This window comes from Ictidomys tridecemlineatus, chromosome 7 (assembly GCF_052094955.1).
Source record: "Ictidomys tridecemlineatus isolate mIctTri1 chromosome 7, mIctTri1.hap1, whole genome shotgun sequence".
Lineage (NCBI taxonomy): Eukaryota > Metazoa > Chordata > Mammalia > Rodentia > Sciuridae > Ictidomys > Ictidomys tridecemlineatus.
Window position 1 is genome coordinate 9,756,611 of NC_135483.1, and position 23,048 is coordinate 9,779,658.

The 23,048-nt window shown below is 33.7% G+C and overlaps 1 protein-coding gene across 8 annotated transcripts in view; it reads right to left on the minus strand.

The window, feature by feature from the left end:
- The window catches only part of Efr3a (EFR3 homolog A), a 90,949-nt gene that overhangs the window by 35,262 nt on the left and 32,639 nt on the right, over positions 1-23,048 (minus strand). For all 8 annotated transcript variants that reach the window (XM_078016701.1, XM_005316147.5, XM_021724096.3 and 5 more), the window contains exons 4-10: positions 21,733-21,883; positions 14,883-15,004; positions 10,851-11,000; positions 9,312-9,449; positions 5,782-5,860; positions 3,165-3,300; positions 648-815 (exon numbers count right to left, since the gene is read on the minus strand). In XM_078016701.1, coding sequence (XP_077872827.1) covers positions 648-815; positions 3,165-3,300; positions 5,782-5,860; positions 9,312-9,449; positions 10,851-11,000; positions 14,883-15,004; positions 21,733-21,883 — 944 coding nt within the window. The remainder of the gene's footprint in view (positions 1-647; positions 816-3,164; positions 3,301-5,781; positions 5,861-9,311; positions 9,450-10,850; positions 11,001-14,882; positions 15,005-21,732; positions 21,884-23,048) is intronic.

The following is a 23,048-nucleotide window of genomic DNA, read 5'->3' on the forward strand; positions in this document are numbered from 1 at the left end:
AAATGGATGAAAAATGTGCAGAGAAGGTTAAGAGCAGAATATCCGCATGATCTAAAAATGACTTCCCAGATTGCTTATATTTGCATAAATTATTATTTGAAAAAATTGACTGTATGGTACAGAAATAAGATGACACCCTGATTGATAAAATTAACATTATCAACGAAGAGCAACCCATTATGCACCTCTGGTGAGCCACTCTAAGAAAAACATATCACTTTATGCTGTATTCTAGAAGGAATGAACTAACTGATTTTATTGATGTTGATGATTTTACCCTGGTTATATTAAAAAAATAAATCTTTATTCTTTGGAAAAATACACTGAAAAATTCAGTGGCAAAGTGCTATAGTGTGGTTTAAGAAAAAACATATAGGTGTATATGTGTTTATTTTTTACACAAACCACACTGAGTGAGAGGAGAGGGATAGGTGGGGAGCAAATGAAAAAGAAAATGGCATAAAATGTTAACATTTTATGAATCTGTGTAAAAGATATACAGTGTTCTTTGTCCCATTCTTGTGCTTGCTTTTCCCAAATAAAAAGGTTTTAGAAATATAAGCTATCATTCATCATGGTGTTTCTTATGTGAGAGCTTTTTAAACCACTGTTGTACATGATAGTTTTGAAAAGTGAAATGTACTCACCTATTGTTTGGATGATGGCATTCTGCACAATCTTCTCATCATTGTCCTTAGAACTTGCATTTAAGGTGACACTGCTTACTGATCCCCCTTGCAAATCATTTGCTTCAAATTCAACACTAAGACGCAGATGTTTCAATAGGGTATTAAAGACTTCCAGCACCGTCGGCCCTATGAAAGAACATCTATGTGAGCAGATGCACTTTCCCAGTATTATTTATATTCAAAAGCAATTCTCGTATTTCTCAATAGATTTTTTTTTGGTAATTTCCGTCTTTAACGTTTTTTATTGGTGCATTATAATTACATATAATAGTAGATTCATTATGCCATATTCATTCATGCACATAACATAATTTGATCATTTTAATTCCCTAGTACTTTCCCTATTTCTCCCTTCCTCCTTCCCCCTAATCCACTTGCTGCTCTCCCTTCAATTATTATTATTAACTCACTTAGTGCATAGAAATTATAAACATAAGTGGTTTTCATTGTGGTCTATTCATCCATGGACAGAGCATACTTTGGTAGCTGTTGTTCCCCAGCATTTCCCAAGTCCTTCCCTATGCCCTCCCTCTGGATCCCTCTCCCCTACTCTATTGGTTTCCCTTCTGTATTCATTAGTTCCCCTTTCTTATGGTTATTTTTTATACACTTTAAAATACATAATAACTATGTAATTATGAAATAACCAATTTATTTTTTTACAAGTACATGAGAAATATCTAAATAATAAAGTCTCTTACTTATGCCAACCAACATTTACTGGGCATCAATGAGCAACTCACTGAATCTCTTGTATAATCTGCATAAAATATGGAGCCAAAAATTATCCTCTATCTACTGTGTACTGAGACATTATTTTTCTCAAAGTAATGTGTACTAGGACAATATTTAACTTGATTAATGGGTCAGAATCCATAAAACTATGATAATATACCTATATAATACAAAAGATTTATTTTGCATCTTTTGAGACTTAAAAAACTTCCCTTAATTATGAGTCAGAATTTATCAGATGCAAGTAAACTGACTTTTTTCCCATTAATAATTTCCATGATTCTCTATCACATTATATTTTAACTAGGGGTTCCCTTTTTGCTTCCTATCAATTATAAGTATCTCTAGAAAGGTAGCCATGACTAAATGCTTTTTCAAATGTAGAAAGCCCAGCACACACTACCCTCCAAAGAGTAGATGTCGATTAGTGTGATGATTCAATATATTATGTTTCATTGCCTATTTGAAATTAAATATCTTGCCAATTTGGCAACTTGCTTTCATCTTTTTAAGATAAATAATGAAAGGTCTATATCCAAAATATTCACCTTTATTCAACACTGAAAGAATATTAGAATATTTCAACAGCTAATATATTTCTACTTTGATTTTGAATCAAAGTAACTACTATCAGATTCTCCTTCTAATTTCTCTATTTCTATATTATGAATTCTTCCATTTTGCTAATCATTGTACATGAAGCATCATGATCTTTGATTCGTTACTTCTCTTTACCTATGGTAAGTCAGTTATCAAGTTCTATATTTTCATTTCTCTGCTGCTATTCATGAGTGGGTTCTTCCCCTATTGCCTTCAACAATGCCAGAAACTTATTTCTATATTTTGCTGCTAGATGAATTATCCTACATCTCTGATAAAGATTAGAGAAAATCTTTAAAGCAGTTTATCAATTGTAGAACTTCATCCATATTCTGGCTGCAATTTAACTTAAAAGCTAGTTCTCTGACTCCTTCCCAACTAACATCACACATTCTAGCAAAACTTTGCTCATGCCTATCCATTTTCCCCTCCCTTCTCTTTGAACCCTGGTATCTCATGATACATAATTGAAGACTGCTTGTATTAGATCGTTAGGTGGAGTTGTCTAACTATAAGTAAACTACAGTCTGAATATCCTTTACCCAAAAATATTTGGGACCAGAAATGTTTGGGATTTCAGAATTTTTTAGATTATGGATTATCCACATATATATTATGGTATCTTAGGAACGGGACACCGAAGCTAAACAGAAAATTGGGTCTCATGTAGACCTTGTACATAGAGGCCGAAGATAATTTCTTGTGGTAGTTTTAGTGCTCCTGAATTTTGGGTGTGACCTGTCATATGCTGTTAATTGTGGGATTTTCCATGTGTGCCAATATGTTGGCACTCAGAAAAGTTTTGGACTTTGTGGAGCATTTCAGATTTTCAAATTTTGTATGAAGTTGTCTGACCTGTTACCACTTTTTCTTAATCTGTATTCTCCCAATGTTCAATACACAGATGATATAAATAAAAACTTTTTATTAAAAGAGACTGATTTGGAGGTAAATGCTTTAGTGTGCTCTACTTCAACCTAAGAATAATGATATGAACCCCAAATTTCAAAAGAAATTGCGATACATATAAAAATGTGTGGAGATATTCTTAAAGAGCATTTCAGATACTGCTATGCCTCCTGAAAGAACATTTGGAATAGATTAATGAATATTTTTATTTTATTCTTTTCTGTCACTCACCTATGGAACCTTTAGCAGCAATGGCGACAGCCTCTAACAGAACCTGAATAATACCTGCTCGAACACGTGGAGAATCTTTCTTACAAGCATCAAGATGTCCTAGAATTTCCTGGATCACATGGTGAGAATACTGAGCCTAAAAGGAAACCACAAAAATATAAATAAGCACATACATCCTAGTGGGTTGTGTAAGAATGAAAATCCATGTACACTTGAATAGACAGTTACAGGGGACTGGTGCTTACATTATTAGATAAGGTGGAGCCATTAAAAACCATTCCTTTTAAGAATAAATAGGGATACCAGAAAATACTTAAGATATACTGAGTGAAAAAGCAATATACACAATCCCATCTTTTGTTTTTAGCAGTGCTAGGGATCAAATCCAGGGCTTGCACATGCTAAGCAAGTGCTCTACCACTGAGTCACACCTTCAACTTTCAATCTGATAGATTATTACATATCATTACTACTCTTTTTTTAAATATATATTTTTTAGTTGAAGTTGGACACAATATATTTATTATTTATTTATTTTTATGCGGTGCTGAGGATCAAACCAGTACCTCACCTAGGCTAGCACTCTACCACTGAGCCACAATCCCAACCCCTCATTACTATTCTTCAATTGATACCTCTTGAGCTAATATATTACCAAAACACTGAACATAGCAAAAATGATAATGACAAATGGCATTTGAACATTTATTCAGAAGAAACCAGATTCTGGATACTTTCCTAAGCACTTTTATATGTACTGTTTGCATAAACAGCACTAGGAGTTAGGTTCAACTCAGTTATTCTACACAATTCACACTACAAATGAGTTAGATTATAGTAATTTGCTGAAAGTCATGCAGAAATCTAAGGAATGGTTGAAAAATACATTCTCGCCTGATTTCAGAGCCCTGCTCTTAATCACCCCTTATTATCTTCAGCTAATCAATTTGGTATAAAACTGTTAAACAACTGTTTTCCCTTATTTCCCACATATATGCTACTTTGTTTCAAACTATTTTTATGAAATCCTTTTAGGATAAATCCTGCTTTAGGCTGAGTACTGTTTTAAAAGAGGTTAAAATATTATCTAATAATGTCAGATACCTAACATCAATTTTGTGACACAGGAAATTAGCATCTATATGTAAAGGATAATATAAACAATCTATCAGAAGTTTTAATGATACCAAGATAGTGCTATTAATTGGAAATTCCTCTTTTGGAGTACACTACGATGTAATTGTTGATTAATGGGCTTTATATGTGTTGTAATTAAAGCTATCTCTAAAGCAATGATAGGAATAGAAGTTGCTTTCTGAACATTTAATCAACAATTAATGAGTCTGTTTTTAAAAAATTTGTGATTAAGCTTATTAATTTGCTTTTTCTTCTTGCAAAGAAGAACTGTATTAGGAAGTAAATATGAATAGAGGGTGAATAAATGAGAAATATAAGGCTAGGAAAGACCAGAACAGCCTTACATTACATCCACTGATTGCATGCACTGATTATTTCTCATCTACTATATTAAAATTAAATTTTAAAAGACTATTGTCCATCCCTATGTAAACTACCTTTATTACAACTATCATTTAATAAAAACCTATTTTATGCTAGGCACGTGATATCAATCTCAGCAGTTAATTTAGACCACAGTTCTGGAATAAAGTGATCAGAATTTGAAGCCTGATGTCAGTTTTTAACTGTATCCCTAAATGAGTTACTTGACCTCTCTGAAGGTCAATTTTCTGACCTGTAAAATGAGGATAGTATTCAGCGGGTAAAAAAGACTAAATGAGATTAAAGCATGTAAGTTAGCACAGACAGCACTTGATAAATGGTAGCTTCAATTAGAATTTAAAAACCATTTAGTGCACTCATTAAAAAATTTTTTCTGAGATGAAAAATAGAGCTCAGAGAAGTTAAAATAAATTTTCCAAGTCCACATAGATAGTAAACATCTATACAGGATGCAAATCCTGCTGTAACATATATTAAAATATGTTCTGCTTCTAATGACTTTATCTACTTTAAAGTAATGAATGACTTTTAGAATATTAAAAATGTAAATAGTAGGCTGGGTGTGGTGGTGTTCGCCTATAATCCCAGTGGCTCAAGAGGCTGAGGCAGAAGGATCACTAGTTCTAAGCCAGCCTCAGCAATTTAGCAAGACAATAAGCAACTCAGTGAGACCCTGTCTCAAAATAAAAAATAACAAGGGCTGGTGATGTAGCTCAGAGGTTAAATGTCCCTGAGTTCAATCCCCAGTACCAAAAAACAACGGAAGGAAGGAAGGAAGGAAGAAGGAAGGAAGGAAGGAAGGAAGGAAGGAAGGAAGGAAGGAAGGAAGGAAGGAAGGAAGGAAGGAGGGAGGGAGGGAGGGAGGGAGGGAAGGAAGGAAAGAAGGAAGGAAAGAAGGAAGGAAGGAAGGAAGGAAGGAAGGAAGGAAGGTTGGTTTTTTTCATCATAGCAAATAAGAAACTAAGTGGTAAATGAAAATACATAAAATACTAAATGAAGAATATTTTATTCCTACAGTTATTCTACTTCTATTCAATGATGTGTTTATTTATACAGAACCAAAATTACTTAAAATATAATAATTAACAAACCTTACCTGAATAGAATACATTATAATTTTAAAGCAGTGAACTGCAAATTCATTAGGATCCCACAGTTTGTGATGATCTAAATGCCTGTAATTAACAATTAAAAATTATTTTAAGAATTCCCTATTTTTATTATACTTTCTTCCTATAAAACATTCAACAATACGAAAGTTATCTAAAAAAAAGACCAAAGTTTTCACTTCCAGAAAATGTACGTATTTTTCTCAACTATCAACCCTTGTCACAAAACAACAACAAAATACCTGACTGAATAAAAAACTATAAATACCTAGAGAGGGCAAGAAAGAAAAGTCCTCTCAGTCCACATGCCACAACAAAAAAAACATCTGGACAGGTGAGTATACATGGAAGCCAGCAGGGTTCTGAGAATACAGTCTGAACCCCACTCCCCAGAGCTGGCAGTTGCAAAGGTTCTGAACATAGGAAGTCTAGAGACAAAGCTCAGGGTCCACCCAAGAAAGGCAGGCTCCCAGATCAGAGATCCCTACAGCAATTAAGAGACACCACCCTCAGAGAATCAAGGGAAACTTTCTGTAGTAAGAGACTGAGGTCTTTGCTCTGAGGGCACCATGACAAACAAAAGCCCTTCCACAGGTTTCAGCCTCACACCCAGCCCTCAGGAATCAGGCAATTAATACACACTGTATTTTTCCTAGACATTTAGTAAGAAGTAAGTAGAAGGAAATGGAAAGGAGAAAAGTTTCTAATTAAATTTGTTTCTCTGTATAAAAGAGTCATCTCACAAGTCCAGTGATTCTCAAAACATGTTCCTCAAACAATGTGACTCAAAATCACCTGGAGACTGGATTAGAATCAACAAGGCAAAAAACAACAGATTTCCAGGCTACTGCAGCTCATTCACCAAGATCCAGAGGTTTGGGGGCCTAAAATCGTATATAATAAGCATTCTAGGGATTCTTAAGCACACTACATTTTGAAAACCACTGTCCTAGGTTCATATAAACAATTTTTTATGAAATCTTTCCAAAGTAGAGAGTTCCCTGATAGAGGGGTCACTCATGTACAAGGATGAAAAAGCAGAGCTACAGCCAAACTAAGCTGGCTGAGAGGTCTGAAAGTCAAAACAAAGGAACAAATTCAATTTAAACAATTCTAAAATGAAAATTGACCACATAATACTCAGTTTGAGCAAATAATAATAATAATAATAATTTTATTATTTGTATGCTATTGCGTACAGTCCTTGAGTCTTCTTACAAGAAATGTATTGTGGTAACCTACTAACATACTTACCCTGGTTCAAACTTGTCCTATATTGTGGGGAGTCACCAGTGAATTAGTTGAAGGTCTTCACTCAGTATGGAGCCATGGAAATTTAGGTTTTTCCTTGGGAACTATCCCGGCTCCCCCATGTGCATTAGACTGCCCAAGGCACATGGGGGAGCCGGGATAGTTCCTCTCTACTAGGAAGACCCCTGTTGGGAACTGGACAGCCTACCTCCTACATTATTTGGCAAAGAACATTCCATGGAAAATCTTTGATGTTCCCCAATATAAATAAAGCAAGCACAGGCACCATCTTGCTTGCACCCTCTATTTTCAATGTGGAAGCTCAATCCCTGAGATGGGCTAGCCCACCCTGGCCCTACTTTCTAAAAATATTTTCTGTGTTGTGATTTTTTTTGCCTCTCAACCTTTTTTAGCTTTTATTTCGCAGCCAGCCCATTCCACCAAGAGGAACCCCATTTCCACTGCTTGTGTGGGATGTGGGCAGGACTATATAGATCTATATGATTAATATTTTCAGAGGGCAATTCTGTAAGACAACTTTGATCAAGGATCTCCATTCTTTATTAAGAGACTTAAATACAAATGTCAAGATCTCTTCAGCATAAACTTAACCTTCTTCTTTTTACCCTACATTAACCCCTGAACTGTACTCAAAACTCCCGCCAATGGTACCAGTATCTTGTGCTCACTGTTGCTTAGAAATGTGATCTTCAAAACTGCTACTGAATCACTTGTTTTATTACTAGATCAAGTAACAACTGAAAGAAAACCCACTACAATGTTAAAATGAAGAATTCTTTATTCAAGAGTAGTTTCTGATGTCTATTTCCACTATCTCAAAGTCACCACTACTAAATTCTCAAATAGACATTAATTCTTTGCTTTGAACTGCTAGATCGTTTACTGGGCCTTTTCTTATAATCCATACTATAATTATTGTAATGTCAATCATACATCAAGTTTATAACTCATTATATATTCCTAAAATAACCTGGAACCTTCCTTGCAGAGGGTATCTGGTATTTAATTAAATAGCTAACATTAATATTTAATTAACATTTTAATTAACTAACACATGATCAGGATTTAAGTTCAAGTTCTACATAGAATACAGCCCACTTCAAGTTACTCAATTCAATTAATTTGAATGGCTTTCTTCTAGGCTAGTTCCCTAAGACTTCATAAATTATCTCTCAATAAGAATAGTAAGATAAAAATGGAATTCTGATATTAAATCAGATATTGAACATAAAAAGTAAACCTGCCATTAGTATTTTAACAAAATTCTAATTATTTTTTCGTAAAGCATACAGAGCCTTTAAAGAGTAGATCTCAATTTTGGATGAAGAGGCAGGATAGGGGGAAAGATTACAGATCCCTTTTAAAATCTAATGACTCTCTTATTTCTGAATGTAATTTTGTGGTTTATAAATTCTTGTAACTAAAGTTTGACTTTGAACCTGAGGACAGAAACATCTGCTCTAAATATAGAATTTAGGATATTACATTCAGAATACTCAATATATTGCTAAATTATTACAGTCAGAAGGTAGGAAAGATACGGTGAATTTTAACAAAATAAAGAGTGGCAAAAAATGTCCAGAAACAAACTGAGTAATACAGAGTAGATCTATCATCTGATAACTGAATTAGAAATACAAGTATTAACAAAGCTTGAGAGATAATGTTTATGTGGAGAAACTTAAAGCTCATAAAGTTATTCTGCATAGAAGAAGGCATATGAATAGCAATGAGACACCTGATATTCTGGTTAATCTCTAGTTATAAGATGAAACTTAGAGAAATTACAATGATGATGGTAAACAGAAAAGCCAAGAAACAGAAACTAAAAAATAAGAGGAATTGACCTCATACGTTAATAAAACAAGGTATATCAAGTTTGGACACTGTTTTAATATTTCACTGTTATTTATGCACTTCCAGGAATGTAAGCAGATAGTTAAATGATGCATATTATTATTATTATTACTACTAAGTAATATGTGCAACAATAATTAATTACTTAAATTAAATTTTATTATTATTACTAAGTACACACTTTATATTTAAAGGGTAAAAACTCGTTAAGTAACTGAATTAGCATGATGCATATGCATGAGATGTGACTGGATCCTATGCTACTTCTACAATGCTACACTGCTTCCAATAATATCTCACTCATACAAAATTAAGAAATTAATTTTGTAAGAAATTAGAGAGAATTAACATGGCAAAGTCACAAACAACCAGAAAAACAATTACTTACGCAAAAACTGGTCTAACAGCATTGTTCATATTCCCAAAAGTGGCTCGACCCAACAGCTCTCTGAAACAGTTCTCAGCCAGCATAGCAGGATTCTCTTCTTTGTCAGTTGCAGAAGGAGAAGAAGGAGGGCCTATGCGACTAAGAGAGAGAAATCAAGAAAAACTAATGTAAGAATTCTAATATTAGTTCTCATGGTTAGACAAAACAGACTTTACTTCTCAGAAATGTTAATATGGCATTTTCTTTTGTATCCCCAAATATCTTTAAGCTTAATTCTAAGGCCATGAATCTTACACCATAAAAACTAATTATATAATGTTTCAAAAAAGGAGAACTAAATTTAGCTGGGAGCCTGTTTCCAACACACTGTCCTTTACCTAATGTAAAGCACTGAGCAGTTCACTACTTGTTCGTGTTCATACAACTTCACGTTCATGTGAAATCTCAGTTAAGGACATGGTCAGGCTTCCCTTTAACTGCAAGTGAGCAGAAGAAATACAGTGCACTGAAAAACCATGACCAGCCTTTGTTTAGGAAAAAAAATGTAAAAAGCTAACTAGAACACCTAAAAAGGTAGAAGTCTTGGTGGGTAGCACTTGTTTGGTTCACATCTTGAAACATTATTTTAGGCAAATTATATGCAACAATAATTAAATAAAGAAAAAGTGTATCTGTGGCACTGGAATTACACCATGGGAGAATAAAATTTTTTAAAATTTAGCAAACAGTGGTCTCTGTTTCCTATATGTTACTTATGCCAGCCCTGAAAAATAAGAGCCATAATTATGGAAAATAGATTTCTAATTAGTTCATGACTTTTTAAAGTTTAAATATTTTGATAGAAAAATTTTGGCCTTAGTTATAGTGCCAAGAATAGGGAAAATATCAAAGGAGTTAAAGCATAACAAATTTTAGACATTAGAAAAGGATTCCAAATCTGGAGATAATCACACTTGAAAAATTAAGTATAAATCCTTTCTGTAATCAGCATAAATCTAAATGAGTACAGATAGAACTACTATCATAGTTATCAATTGTTAGATGATTTTGATACTGTGCACATAATCTTGAAAATTACAAATAAAAATTTTAGAACTACAGAGTTAAATCTCTTAAATTTGTTTCAGCTTTTCTTCTTCAAATGGCAAGAAGCAAGCAGGTCAGGGTAATAAGCCAAACTGGAGAATTCTGCTTTTGAAGCTTAGTCACACATCTTCTCTATGTAGGGCAACAGAAATGTGATGGTGATATGAACTGGCACTTGAAAAAGTGAAACGTAGTGTATCATTCCAGGTGCAATTGAATGGAGGGGTGGTGGCACATAGGGAGCACCATGGACAGAAAGTCGGCATACATCCAAAAATAAGCATAATGAGGTCACCAGAATAAATTTTTCTCCAGAAAGGAACGTATTTCTAAACTCACTTAACCTCATGAGATTACTACTTAGATAATACTAAAAGCATTCTTATAGCAGGGAACACACATAAATATACACAAAAGCAATACAGCCTCAATTCCAACACCTTTACTCATTACCTGTCAACTTCTTCTATCTTTTGCATGTTAAAAAGAAGAGATGGGACAATCTTATCCATATGCTGAGGTTCCCAAATTGTAGCCCGAAGTTCATCATTAACTGTTTTTCGAACCACACCCTGAATACCTCTTATTCCAGCAATTCGAATTCTATAAAGAAAGAAAAAATAACTATGAAAAAGTTAAAGAAACTTTTTTGTCTAGCCAAGAGAATGGATGTCAAGTAAATATGGCTATCTTCACAATAAAATACCTTAAAAATAACATACAGTTAAATCTAAGTGGTTAAAATCTCCAAAAATCTAAGTTAGAGAGTGACAGGTTCAAAAGAGCTTTACATTGAATATCATCTTTTTAAAATTAGCATTTAAAGTTCAAAAGAACTTTCAAATATAGAAATATTTACTTTAAAAATAAAAATATTATTTTTTCACTAAAAAAAAATCAAAAGCACAGGTTTTCCTAAGATGGTGATGGTGATATTAACTAAAAACAACATGAAGTAGATTCTTTTTTTGTTTTTGGTCTGGAAGTTGCAAAGTTAGGTAGAAAAAGAATTTCACAGTTTCTTAACACCTGCCTGCTTCTTCAGATTCCATAGCCCCTAATTTTCTCAAGCTCTTCCTTGCTCTTCTTGGGGGTAAAAAAAGAACTAAAAAATAGCTTACAAAAGCTTCAGAGGAACAGTCTCAAGCCGAACCAACCTGGTGACCCATCAGTCTTAAATATATATTTCTTCTGAACAAATGCTTCCTTTTTTTGAACTGTAATTATTTACTTCCTTTTCTCCTACTACCTGAAAGACTTACAAATTAGAGGTTTATTCAGCTTACTTAATACTGTTTTTCAGAAACTATAAATCAGTTTAAAGAATGGAAGATTTGGGGAAGGGACATAATATTGCTTTACAAACCCACGGGGAAAGACTTCAGGCATTCAAGAGCAGCAAATAAGGAGAAGGGGAGATGGCAATGATATGCCACTGAATAGGTGAGAAGTGAAGTAGGAGACATATTCAAAAGTGAATTGAGAGACAAGGTGACAAATTCTGCCTATTTCAAAGATGTGTCTACATATGCTGATTTCTAAAGTATGAAGAAGTTTTAAGAGACTCTTATGCATCTATCATAAGTGAGCAAGCCTAACATTACTACAAAACGTTTTTGCTTTACATACCTGCTGCTGCTCCACTGGTAACAAGAGGGTCAAGCCCAAGGTGGCATAGACCATATGAACAGGTAAGATGCCATGTGTCATGCCTCATACCTTAAATGGAGTAGCAGCAAATGGCGGTCCCCTTACTGGGACTTAAGAATATGTGTGACACTAGTAACTACCAATAGCTACTACAGTGCATAAGTAGCATCCAGTCCAGATCTAATAGTTGGCCTGACTAGCACTTACTAGCCATGAGCTTCAAAGGTGTTTTACAGTTTCCCCATCAGTAAAATATAACATTTATGGTGTCTACAGCACAGGAAGGATGTACAGATTTAAATAAATTAATATACAGAGCTTAAACAATAATTGACCCTCAGTAAGCAGTCAACAACTGTTAGCTGCCCCTGCTACTGTTAGTCACCATGATGATGATGATGATGATTATAATGATGATGATTATTTCTGCTACAGTTGAAGTGCTTAAGAAATCAGCTAGAGCTGTGACACATGAGTTTACAAATGAGAACCATTTCTATATGGCTAATATTTTAAGAAAATATTAATAGTTAACAGCTCATCTCCTATTGCTTACATCTCTTTGGATTCTTTATGGTAGGCTTTGCTATAAATAAAGGGATAGGAGCTAAGAGTATAGTTCAGTGGTAGGGTGCTTGCTTAGCATGTGTGAGGCCCTTGGTTCCACTCCTAGTACGGGAAAGAAAAAGCACTGACAAAAAATATCTGAGTTAGCTGAGCAAGATGGCACTTTCCTGTAATCCCAGCAGCTCAAGAGGCTGAGGCACAGAGATCACAAATTCAAAGTCAGCCTTGGCAATTTATCGAGGCTGTAGGCAACTCAGTAAGACCTGTCTCAAAATAAAATATAAAAAGGGCTAGGGATGTGGTTCAGTGGTTAAGTGCCTCTGGGTTCAATCCCTGGTTTAAAAAAAGAAAAAAGTATCTAAGTTATATCCTGAAATGGAACATTTACAACCTAAATGAAAACTAAATAGGTTTTATTTAAGGCAAAGAAAGATAAACTTCAATTCCTCTTAAGTATCTTAAACCATTTTATTTTACTCATTTATTTCACAGTAGTTCAAATGAAATATTGGTATTCAAATTATTACATAGTATAGGAAAGACCTAGAATTAGGGAAAAGTACTGTAAGTCTTTCTTTGTGTATAGAAAATCTCAAGTCTCTTTTTGTTGGGACTGGGGGTATAGCTCAGGGTAAAGAACTCAACTAGCATGGGAACCGAGTCCTAGATTCAATCCGAAGCCCCACCAAAACCAGAATAGAAAATGTTTCTAGCTTTCAAGTTTTTTTGTGTGTTTTTTTGGTAAATAATAATGAAAAACATTTCATGAAAAAAAAATTTAAAGACATTTCACTAGGGGGCGATAAATACCTAAAAATAAGGAATCTACCTTTGATACATCAGAAAGAATTTTGACAGCTCTATTTGTAATATGTAATGGTTTGTTTAAAAAAAATATTTTTACCCGTCCTTTAGTAATAGAAAAAAAGATATTAGTAGTGACTGGGGTAAATAGGAAATTAATTATCATAAGGCAATTCTAGTATTTGTATCTCCAAAGTTTCACACTTCATAATAAAGCATTAAAAACAGGACTCTTCATGGCCCATGCTATCTTGAGGAAACAATACACTAACAGAGAAATGACTATTACCTCTCGGCTTTCTTTCTCCAAGTTAAAATAACTTTTACATTTATTTTCATTCAAGGAAATTAACACTGTAGCTTGCAGATTCCAACTAAAGGCTAGTTACATCTCTACACGTTCCCTTAGTTACTTTAAAATAAAACTAAAAATTACAAAACATGCTATATCTTGATTAGCAACTGCTGAAAATAACTCCCAGGCTTCAGGTCCATTTCTTTTTATTAGGTATATTACAATGGAGCATTAGCTCAAATTGCTTTCTATATTTACCAAGGTTATGTTGACTTTAAATCTTAACTTTAAAATTTCTCATTTTTATACAGATATCAACTGACCTGGGGAATGTAGCTCAATGGTACAGCACTTAACTAGCATGTGGTAACTGGGTTCAACCAAAATGAAAAAATACACTCTACATAGATATCAACGTATAGACTGGGTTTGTAATTAAATGTTCACTTCCAAATACCTCTATAAATGCTAGAAGTATTTTAAATAAAGTGTCACTTCAGTAGTCAACAATGTCAGAATGACAATAATTTAGTTTTACACAATCACTTCATTTAATATCTCTTTATTGATTCAAAAGGACTTATTTACAGCCTACTATGTGATATAGTAGTCCTCAAAAACAAAGCCCTTGTGTTCCTGAAATTTATACTCCATAGAGGTATAAGAATCAGAAGATACTTTAAGAATAATAACTAGGGTGGGGTGGAGGGTTGACAGTTAATAAAAGGTGGCTAGGAGAGAATTCTTGGGATAAGGTGATATCAGAGGAAACTCTGTACAAATCGAGGTAACTAGCCACACAGGTATCAGGGTAATTGGTCATGGCAAAAAAAAAAAAAAAAAAGTGTGTCTAGAGCCCTAAAGTATTCAAGAGATATCAAGTAGATCCATGTGTGAAATAGAGGGAAAGCAGGAGGGAACGACTGTATGACAGGATCAGATACAGGCAGGGAGAGCTGAAGGAACATTCTGGCTACACTAAAGACTGAATTTTAGTGACCAAATTAAAAAATTACTCTGATTTTGCATTTTCAGTCAGTTTTATCTTCTACCAGCAATGGAAAGCTGTTTCACGGACATTATTTCTTTAATAATCACTATGTAAAGTATAAACATAATACTTACCTATAGATTATTTTATGATTGATAGTAAGTAAAGTAATACATACTCTGTTCGTATTTCTGGATCACTATGACAAGAATGACACATGGCACTGAATCGAGACACAAAAAAGTCATAACGTCTGTGATAAGACGGTGTATCTTCTTCAATATTTGCAAATTTGACAAACTAAAAAACAAAAACAACAATACTTACAATATACTTTTTGAAAGTGTGGGACAAATACATTTACTTTTATTATCTTTTATATTAACAAGCAATAGCCAAATAAGAAGCAAATGAAATGTATTCAATATAAATATTTCATAGACACAAAAGGAATTTTTTGATAATGAACTTTCAGATAATCAAGGATAGTATTCTAGACATTAAATGCAGCTCCCTTTCAGTGAGCAAGCCCACTCTGTGAAAGAAACAATCTTGCTCTTAACTCTTCCATATTTCCTGCACTCTGATAATGTTTCTTTCAGTGAAGAGCGTAATTAGGCCACAATCTCTACAGAACATTATTGCTTAATTGTGGGTAGAAAATCTCCCTTGACAGAAAAACACATGAGTGAACAAACTTCATACAAAAATGGGACAAGAAAAGGAAAATTAACTGAAGAAAATTTGCCAGTCTCAGTAGAAAAAAAATATGGAGATGGTAAAATTCATTCTACCTCCTTTATAATGGTGTGTATGTGAATCTCCCCATATGTTTAGGAAATTTTGAATATCCCACATGTGCACAGACCTAACTCCAACAATTCCTTAATATGCACCTTTTTCTCTTAGTTTTCTAATTCATTTATTACTTCAGTATACCAGACAGTCTAAACACAACAAACTGTTAGCTCATTTACATATCTAAATATACATAAATAAATACCTGCCAGGATATTGACTTCAAAAGACCAAATTATCACAATAATCAGAATTACTAATTTCTGTTGTAAACAAAACTGAAATAGATGGAATGAATTTGAATACATTAAGTATGATACTAAAAAGGTTTTAAAATAGTTGAGCTTGAGCTTTGATTTACCATTATCTAGAAAAGGGCCACAAAGGGCTGGGGTTGTGGCTCAGTGGTAGAGTGCTCGCCTAGCAGGCATGAGGCACTGGGTTCGATCCTCAGCACCACATAAAAACAAAATAATGTGTCCACCTAAAAACTAAAAAAATACATAAATAAATAAATATTTTTTAAAAAGGGCCACAAACACTATACCTGGTTCAGATTAAACTCATAAGCACCATCTGTTCTGTAGCAACCTCAACACAATAGGTGTTTTCTCATGAGCTTTTATTTAGTCATTCCAAGAACCCTGAAAGGGTATCATTATCCCCATTTTACAGAAAGGATATTGAAGACCAGAGACTTTGTCCAAAGCAACAGTTAGTGATTGTTGAAACTGCCATTATAGTACAGAGATTTATCTACAATTCTCAAGATGCCTATTTTACATACTACCACATGAAAACAGTTTTAGAAAATATTATACCAAATATTTATACTTTTTATTAAAATAAATGATGAATAATAAGGAAATACTCAAAAAATTTAAATAGAAACACAAAAAGGTCTATCTTATAAACTATGCTCCCCATTTTCTAATATCTATAAAAAGAAGTTAAATTATTAAAGGACAACTTCTGAATTTTGGAATTATAAGTGACTATGACTTTAGTTTACTCATTTTTTAGCATTATCCAAATTTACTACAATAAACATTTTGTTTCTAAAATTAGAAAAAATAAAATAAAAATCTCCATTAAAATTTTCAATGTCCTTGGGAATTCTTTGAAGAAAAAACTTAATTCTATTTTCACTTAATCAAAGTCACAAGTAATCATATAAGCTAAGTGATCATTTACAGAAGCAGCTCCAATTGCCCTTGAACATAAAAAGGTGGCTCTGTCCTCCAGGGGAATTGCACAAAGCACATCTTCCCAGTTTTGTGGAGACAGTCATCTAATTCCCCTTATTCTGGGAACTAGCAAATTTTAAACCCATAAAGTTTATTCTAAAATATTTCAATAAAAAGTATTATCACTGCAGACTTATCACATGCAAGAACAGAGAAAATGAGGCACAGTACTGCAGCAGATCAGGTACCCCCTCCCAAAAGAACCTGGCCATAATTAAGCTTCTCCTCTCATCAGGAAGATTTTTACAAAGAGTATCAGCAGGATGTCTGCAGAGAGAATTGTAGTTTGAATTTTCCTCTTGCTTGTAAATGCCAGGTTTTACAGGCAAAAGGTGTGACAGAGTTAAGAATCTACAGTCAAGCTTGTTTTGCAAAAAGATATTATCTCTTGCACTTTCTGGGAACTCAAAGAAAAATAATCATTTTTATATAAACCTCCAAGCCCTTCCTCCCACTGGGTATAAAGTTCAAAGAATATCCAAGCTCCGCCTTCAGAGAATTTTAGGTGATAGCCCTTTCAGGATCTCCTACAGTCCATAAACCTGCTTCCTGAAAATTCCTTGGATGTCCAGCCTCTTCTGTCCTACTTCAGTACCATGCAGAGATTATGAACAGGCTCTGTTAGATGGATCTGGATTTGGGCACCACACTTAATAACTGGATGTGTTACCTGTGAACCAACTTAAATGGTTGGTGAGAAATAACAGGTAGCACCATGCCTTGCACAATGCATGTATGCAATAAAACATATGTCCTATTTTTTTATCCACTTAAAAATTTAAGTGGGGAATTAAATATATTTCAAAAGACACGGAAAGGCAGCAGCAATGCAGTTTCTCACCCTAAGTACTATTAAAATTCTGGGCCCAATAAACCCTTTGCTATAGGAACTATCCTGGGCACCACTGGATGTTCAGCAGCATCCCTCACTTCCTAAATAGCACCAGCATTCCAACCTATACTATATAAATTAAAAATGTTGGGGCTGGGGATGTGGCTCAAGCAGTAGCGCGCACTCGCCTGGCATGCGTGCGGCCCGGGTTCGATCCTCAGCACCACATACAAAGATGTTGTGTCCGCCAAAAACCAAAAAATAAATAAATATTTAAAAATTCTCTCTCTCTCTCTCTCTCAAAAAAAAAAAAAAAAAAAAAAAAGTTTTCAGTACTTGACAAATATCCAGGGAGGGAAGAGAGAGAAGAGAACTGTCCTGGATGAGAACCACTGCTTTGGTGTAGTGAGTGGTTTCAATGACTGGTCTCTGTGGATAACTGTCAACATTTATACAAAATGGTCAAGATTAGCAATGAGGCTTAAAAATAAATGAGATGTGTCAAACAAATACAAGAGGAGGAAAGAAAGAAAAGTAATCTATGATTTCCTTAAGTCTTAATCCACAAAAATGACTGAATAATTATACCATAAAGAAGAAAAGCTTTGTAAGAATGCCTAGGATTGGACTGCCATATTAAATACGGCACTACTTTCCTGGGTCTGTGGAATTACTTAGCTGCAACTTCTTATATATAAAATACGAATATTTTTAAGCTTCAGGGGTTTTATAAAAATTAATGACACAATATATGTAAGTACCTAGAGCACACACTATTTTATTTTTCCAAAAAGCTTAAGTCAAAGTTGCATAGTATCAACATTTATAATCATTGTATACTATTATTTTAAAACAAAAATTGTTTCTTTACAATGTTGGAAAACAGACATGTTTCAGATTTCAGAGTTTTTCTCATTTTGGAATATATGCATAGACTTTCAGCACCAGCTGAGCATCATTAATCTGAAAATCTAGTTACAGTGCTCAAAAAGTTGGATTTTGGAGCATTTGCCATTTCAGATCAGGGATTTTCAACTTATTATATACAGTGGTACTAACATTACTTAACATTTTCTTTCCTGAATTGTACAGGTATACTGTGTTCTTTCCTATATTTGTAAAAGTTTATAATAAAAAAAATGAGTAAAAATAAGAAGTACCCAACATAGGAGATCCTAAATTAATAATATCTTTGTTGGGCCTTGGCCTGTGAGCTGGAAAGCAGCCTATGTTGTTTATGTGAGGGGCTCTTAGGGCTTGGCACACTGAGTCTGGGATATTTGTAGTTTGGAACACTGACCATTACTAACCCCATCACCATGGTAACCTGGCTACCCACAGGTTCATAGCATATTCCATTCCTTTTGCTTTTTTGCTTCTGACCTACTGGCCCATCGGTTGCCATTCGTAAGGGTGTTGCTAGTTCACTGGTTATTACAGCCCTCAGCTGAATTTTCCCAGTAACAGACTATACATAAAAGGCTTGCCTATGCAATAATAAAGTGGATTGAGTTCTCTGAAACTGGTTTCAGAAGGTCTCTTTTTGACTCTCGCTACTCCCTCCTCAGATGTTTGGTGGGCTTCAGCTGGACCAAGAGAGCCCACAGATACCTATTACTGTCTTACTAAATTGGCATCAGCACCAAAAGGTAAATGTCAACAATAAAATGTACAAATATAATATAAAAATATCAAAAACTAAATTAAAAATATTAACTGATAAAATATGGCACTCAGCACTACTACAAAGTGAAAATTAGACTTTCAGGGAGTATTAGATAAATAATGTTGGTCAAGAAAATATTATGTTTGATTTAATACAATTCACTTAAAAGTAGGTAACCTGGGATTTTGTCTTTTGTCCAAATAACTCATTAAAATAGTTCTAATAGCTCTGCTGGCTGCAAGTAAAGAAACTTCTGGGAATGCATGCTAAATCCTTTCCCCAGCTATTACACCATTTCCCCTAAACTTTCCCATCCTAATTATGAAGGAAACAGATGGAGACTTCAGTAGCTCTCTTGCCTAAAACTAAGCCAATCACATAACTAACTGCATCTGGAAATATGCAATACCATACTAAGGGTTTCTGAATAAGAATTTCATTTGTATACTTCTACTTTTATAACCATCTATTCTTAACAGTAATAATAATTATCAATGCTAGCCACTGTTCTAAGAACTTCATATATATTAACTCAGACCACACAATCATCTCATAAAATTGGAATTATTATTATTATCCTTATATTACAGATGAAAATCTAAGGCAATAGAGGTTAAATAACTTTCCAAAGATAAATGGCTAGAGTTTTACAGCCATAATTCAAACCAAGGCAAGTGGATTCTGGAATCCATGCTGGCAGTCATCACTTACACTTCCTCTTCCTGTGTCAGAAAATAATTATGCATAAACAATAGCAGGTGACATATCATTTGACTAGCTATTGATAAAAAAATGCATAAGAACATACTATATAACACATACATATTGTATATCATACAGTCCTCAGAAGAACAGAAGGTTATACAATGAGACTGAAGACAAGATATATAAGGTATCTCAGGTATGTAAGATAAAGACAATAAACGGTTAATCACTGTATTTTATTTTCCTTTTCCTTTCCAACAAACTATGTATGATTCAGGACAGAAAAAAAATGAACATGGCAAGAAGAACTAGTTCTAAAGCAGTCTAAGAAGGAATGAAGATAAAAACCCTGACTTTCATGGAAAAATGATGGAGAAAGAACAGAAAGAATAGCAATGGGACAGCTGAATAGCCATAGGCCAAATGTGGATGAAAATGAACCCCTAACTCATATCACATAAAAACAGCAACTCAAAATAGATGGCAGACCTAAACTATAAAACTCTTACAAGAAACCAGAGAAGTAAAACTTTGTGATCTTGGATTAGGCAATGGTTTCTTGAATGTGAGACTAAGGACACAAAAGAAGTGATAAAAGAAAATTAGATAAATTAGACTTTATTAATTACTTTAGTGAATAAAAGCACACGAACAAGAAAAATAGAAAGATGAATCAGAGAATTTGAGAAAATATTTGTAAATCATATACCTGATAAAGGACTTGTATTAAGAATATTTAAAGAACTTTTATAATTTAATAATAAAAAGGCACTCCAATTAAAAAGTAAACAAATGATTTAAACAGACATTTGTTCAAAGAATACAAAGCCAATGAGTACATGAAAAAAAAATATTTAACATCATTAGTCATTAAGGAAATGAAAATCAAAACTACAAATATACCCCTTCAGACCCTCTAGGATAGTTATAATCAAATTGACAAACAATAACAGGTACTGGTAAGGATGTGAAGAATTTGGAACACTCATATGTTGCTGATAGTAATATAAAATGATTCAGCTCTTTGGAAAACAAACAGCTAACCTTAAAACCTAGCAATTATACAGCTAAATATAAACCCCCAAAAATGAAAAAGCTATGTCCACAAACTTGTATACAAATGTTCATAACAACCAAAAAAGTCCAAACAATCCTAAACTAATGAATGGGTATATAAAAGTATAGTATATCTATAAATTGGACTGTGATGTCATAAATAGGAATGGAGTGCTGATGTATGCCAATACCCAGATGACCCTTCAAAACACTATGCTAAGTAAAAGAAGAAAAAAAATTCCATTTATTTGAAATATTGCAAGTTGGAAAATCCACAGAGAGTAAAGTAGATTAGTGGTTTCCAGGGGTTGGGAAAGGAGGGCATGAAGAAGTGGGGGTGGTGAATGTACAACTCTCTAAACGTAAAAAGACACTCAAAGGATACTTCGTAAGGGTGAACACTATAAAGCTGCTATTTTGACAAAGCTTGAAGAACAAGACACAAAGTTACTTCTATAACAGATAACTCAGGGAAGGTAAAATGACAGTTATCAATTCATTTATGGTCAGGTATTTCCTCATGAATGGTGGGTATCACAGATTTTACCAAGAGTGATAGAAAACACTAGAGACAAAGTGTTCTAATCTTATCTTCATCTACACTAGCTATCCAAATGCCCTGACCAAGGAGTTGGCCTTTCTCAGGCAAACACTCTTTAAAAAGATATAAATTTGAGATATGCTAACTGAACTTAAAAATTCACAAGAGAATAGTTTTACTCACAGAATTTGTTCCAAGAACTTGAAGCTTTGGTTCCCCTGATTCCAGCAGCTTTGCCACCATATGAAGAAAGCTTTCTACGAAGGGCTTGATGCTTTGAGAATGGCAGGCCATAAGAAGTTGGTCCAGGGCCTCCATAGCAATTAGCACATACCTAAATGCAAAGAAAAACAAAGTCAAAATGTTTCTATCTCTCTTAATTCTCCTAAAGGCTCTTCTCATTGAAATTATTCAAATATATTTATTTAAAACAACACAGAAAGACAAATTCAGCAGCTTCTAAGTGAAATGTTAATTATCACACAACACTTATGATCTTAGTAGATTATAAAATAATCCTAGTGTTGAAGAATACAAAAACTATTTGGTACTACTCCCATCTTCTCCTCCTCCTAAAACAGCTCTTTCAGAGTAAATCTCTCATATTACCTTTGTGTAATTTTTCTTTGTAAATATGGACATTTTCCAGACTTTTAACCGTATTTATTTGTATATGACCCAAAAATAGTAAAGCAATGTGCCTAAATTTCCAGTATGACCTACCTATATTTATGAGTATATAAAACAATACTGGAAACAAAAGAATAATATAAGGAAATGTCTCATAAATTTTATTTTACAATTCCACAGATTTTAAATCTTGCAAGTGCCCTAAATTTAGTTTTCAGACAACTTTCCTCTAATAATCAACTATGAGACTACCTGTGCCATGACCACTGTTGTATATGCTATTAATGTGCAAGTCAGAAAGTCAACATACAGCTGGAAGACAGAATATTCTTAAGAAACTAAGATCATAAAATGACAATATTGAAAAGCATTCATATTTCAAAATTGCAAAGTTACTACTGTTCAAGCATACAGAACGGGTTAAAATGCTAGACCTTAATTTGTAGGCAGCAATATATCCATACCAGTTCCAAATCAGCATGCTTATTACATTTTCTTAATCTTGGTATCTAAGCCTAACATGATACTCGTTTACCCCTCTGAAAGGTAAAACTGAAGCTGTACCCAAACCAGTTGTTAACAGGATCTGTTGTTTTCAAATTAGAGACAGATTTTCAGACACACACTACAGACCAAGTAAGTAGATTTCTACTATTTGGTATTTTCAAAAATTAATAGATGCTGAAGATAATGCCAACTCTGTTAAATAACCTGACCATGTTCCTAAGACCTGACCACCAGAAAATATAAGCTAGAGTATCTACATGGGTTTTATATATTCCCTTTATAATAATACGGTTTTATGTTACAAATATGATCTTTGTCTGATCAGATGGCACAATAATTTATAGAATAATTTATCCAAGGAA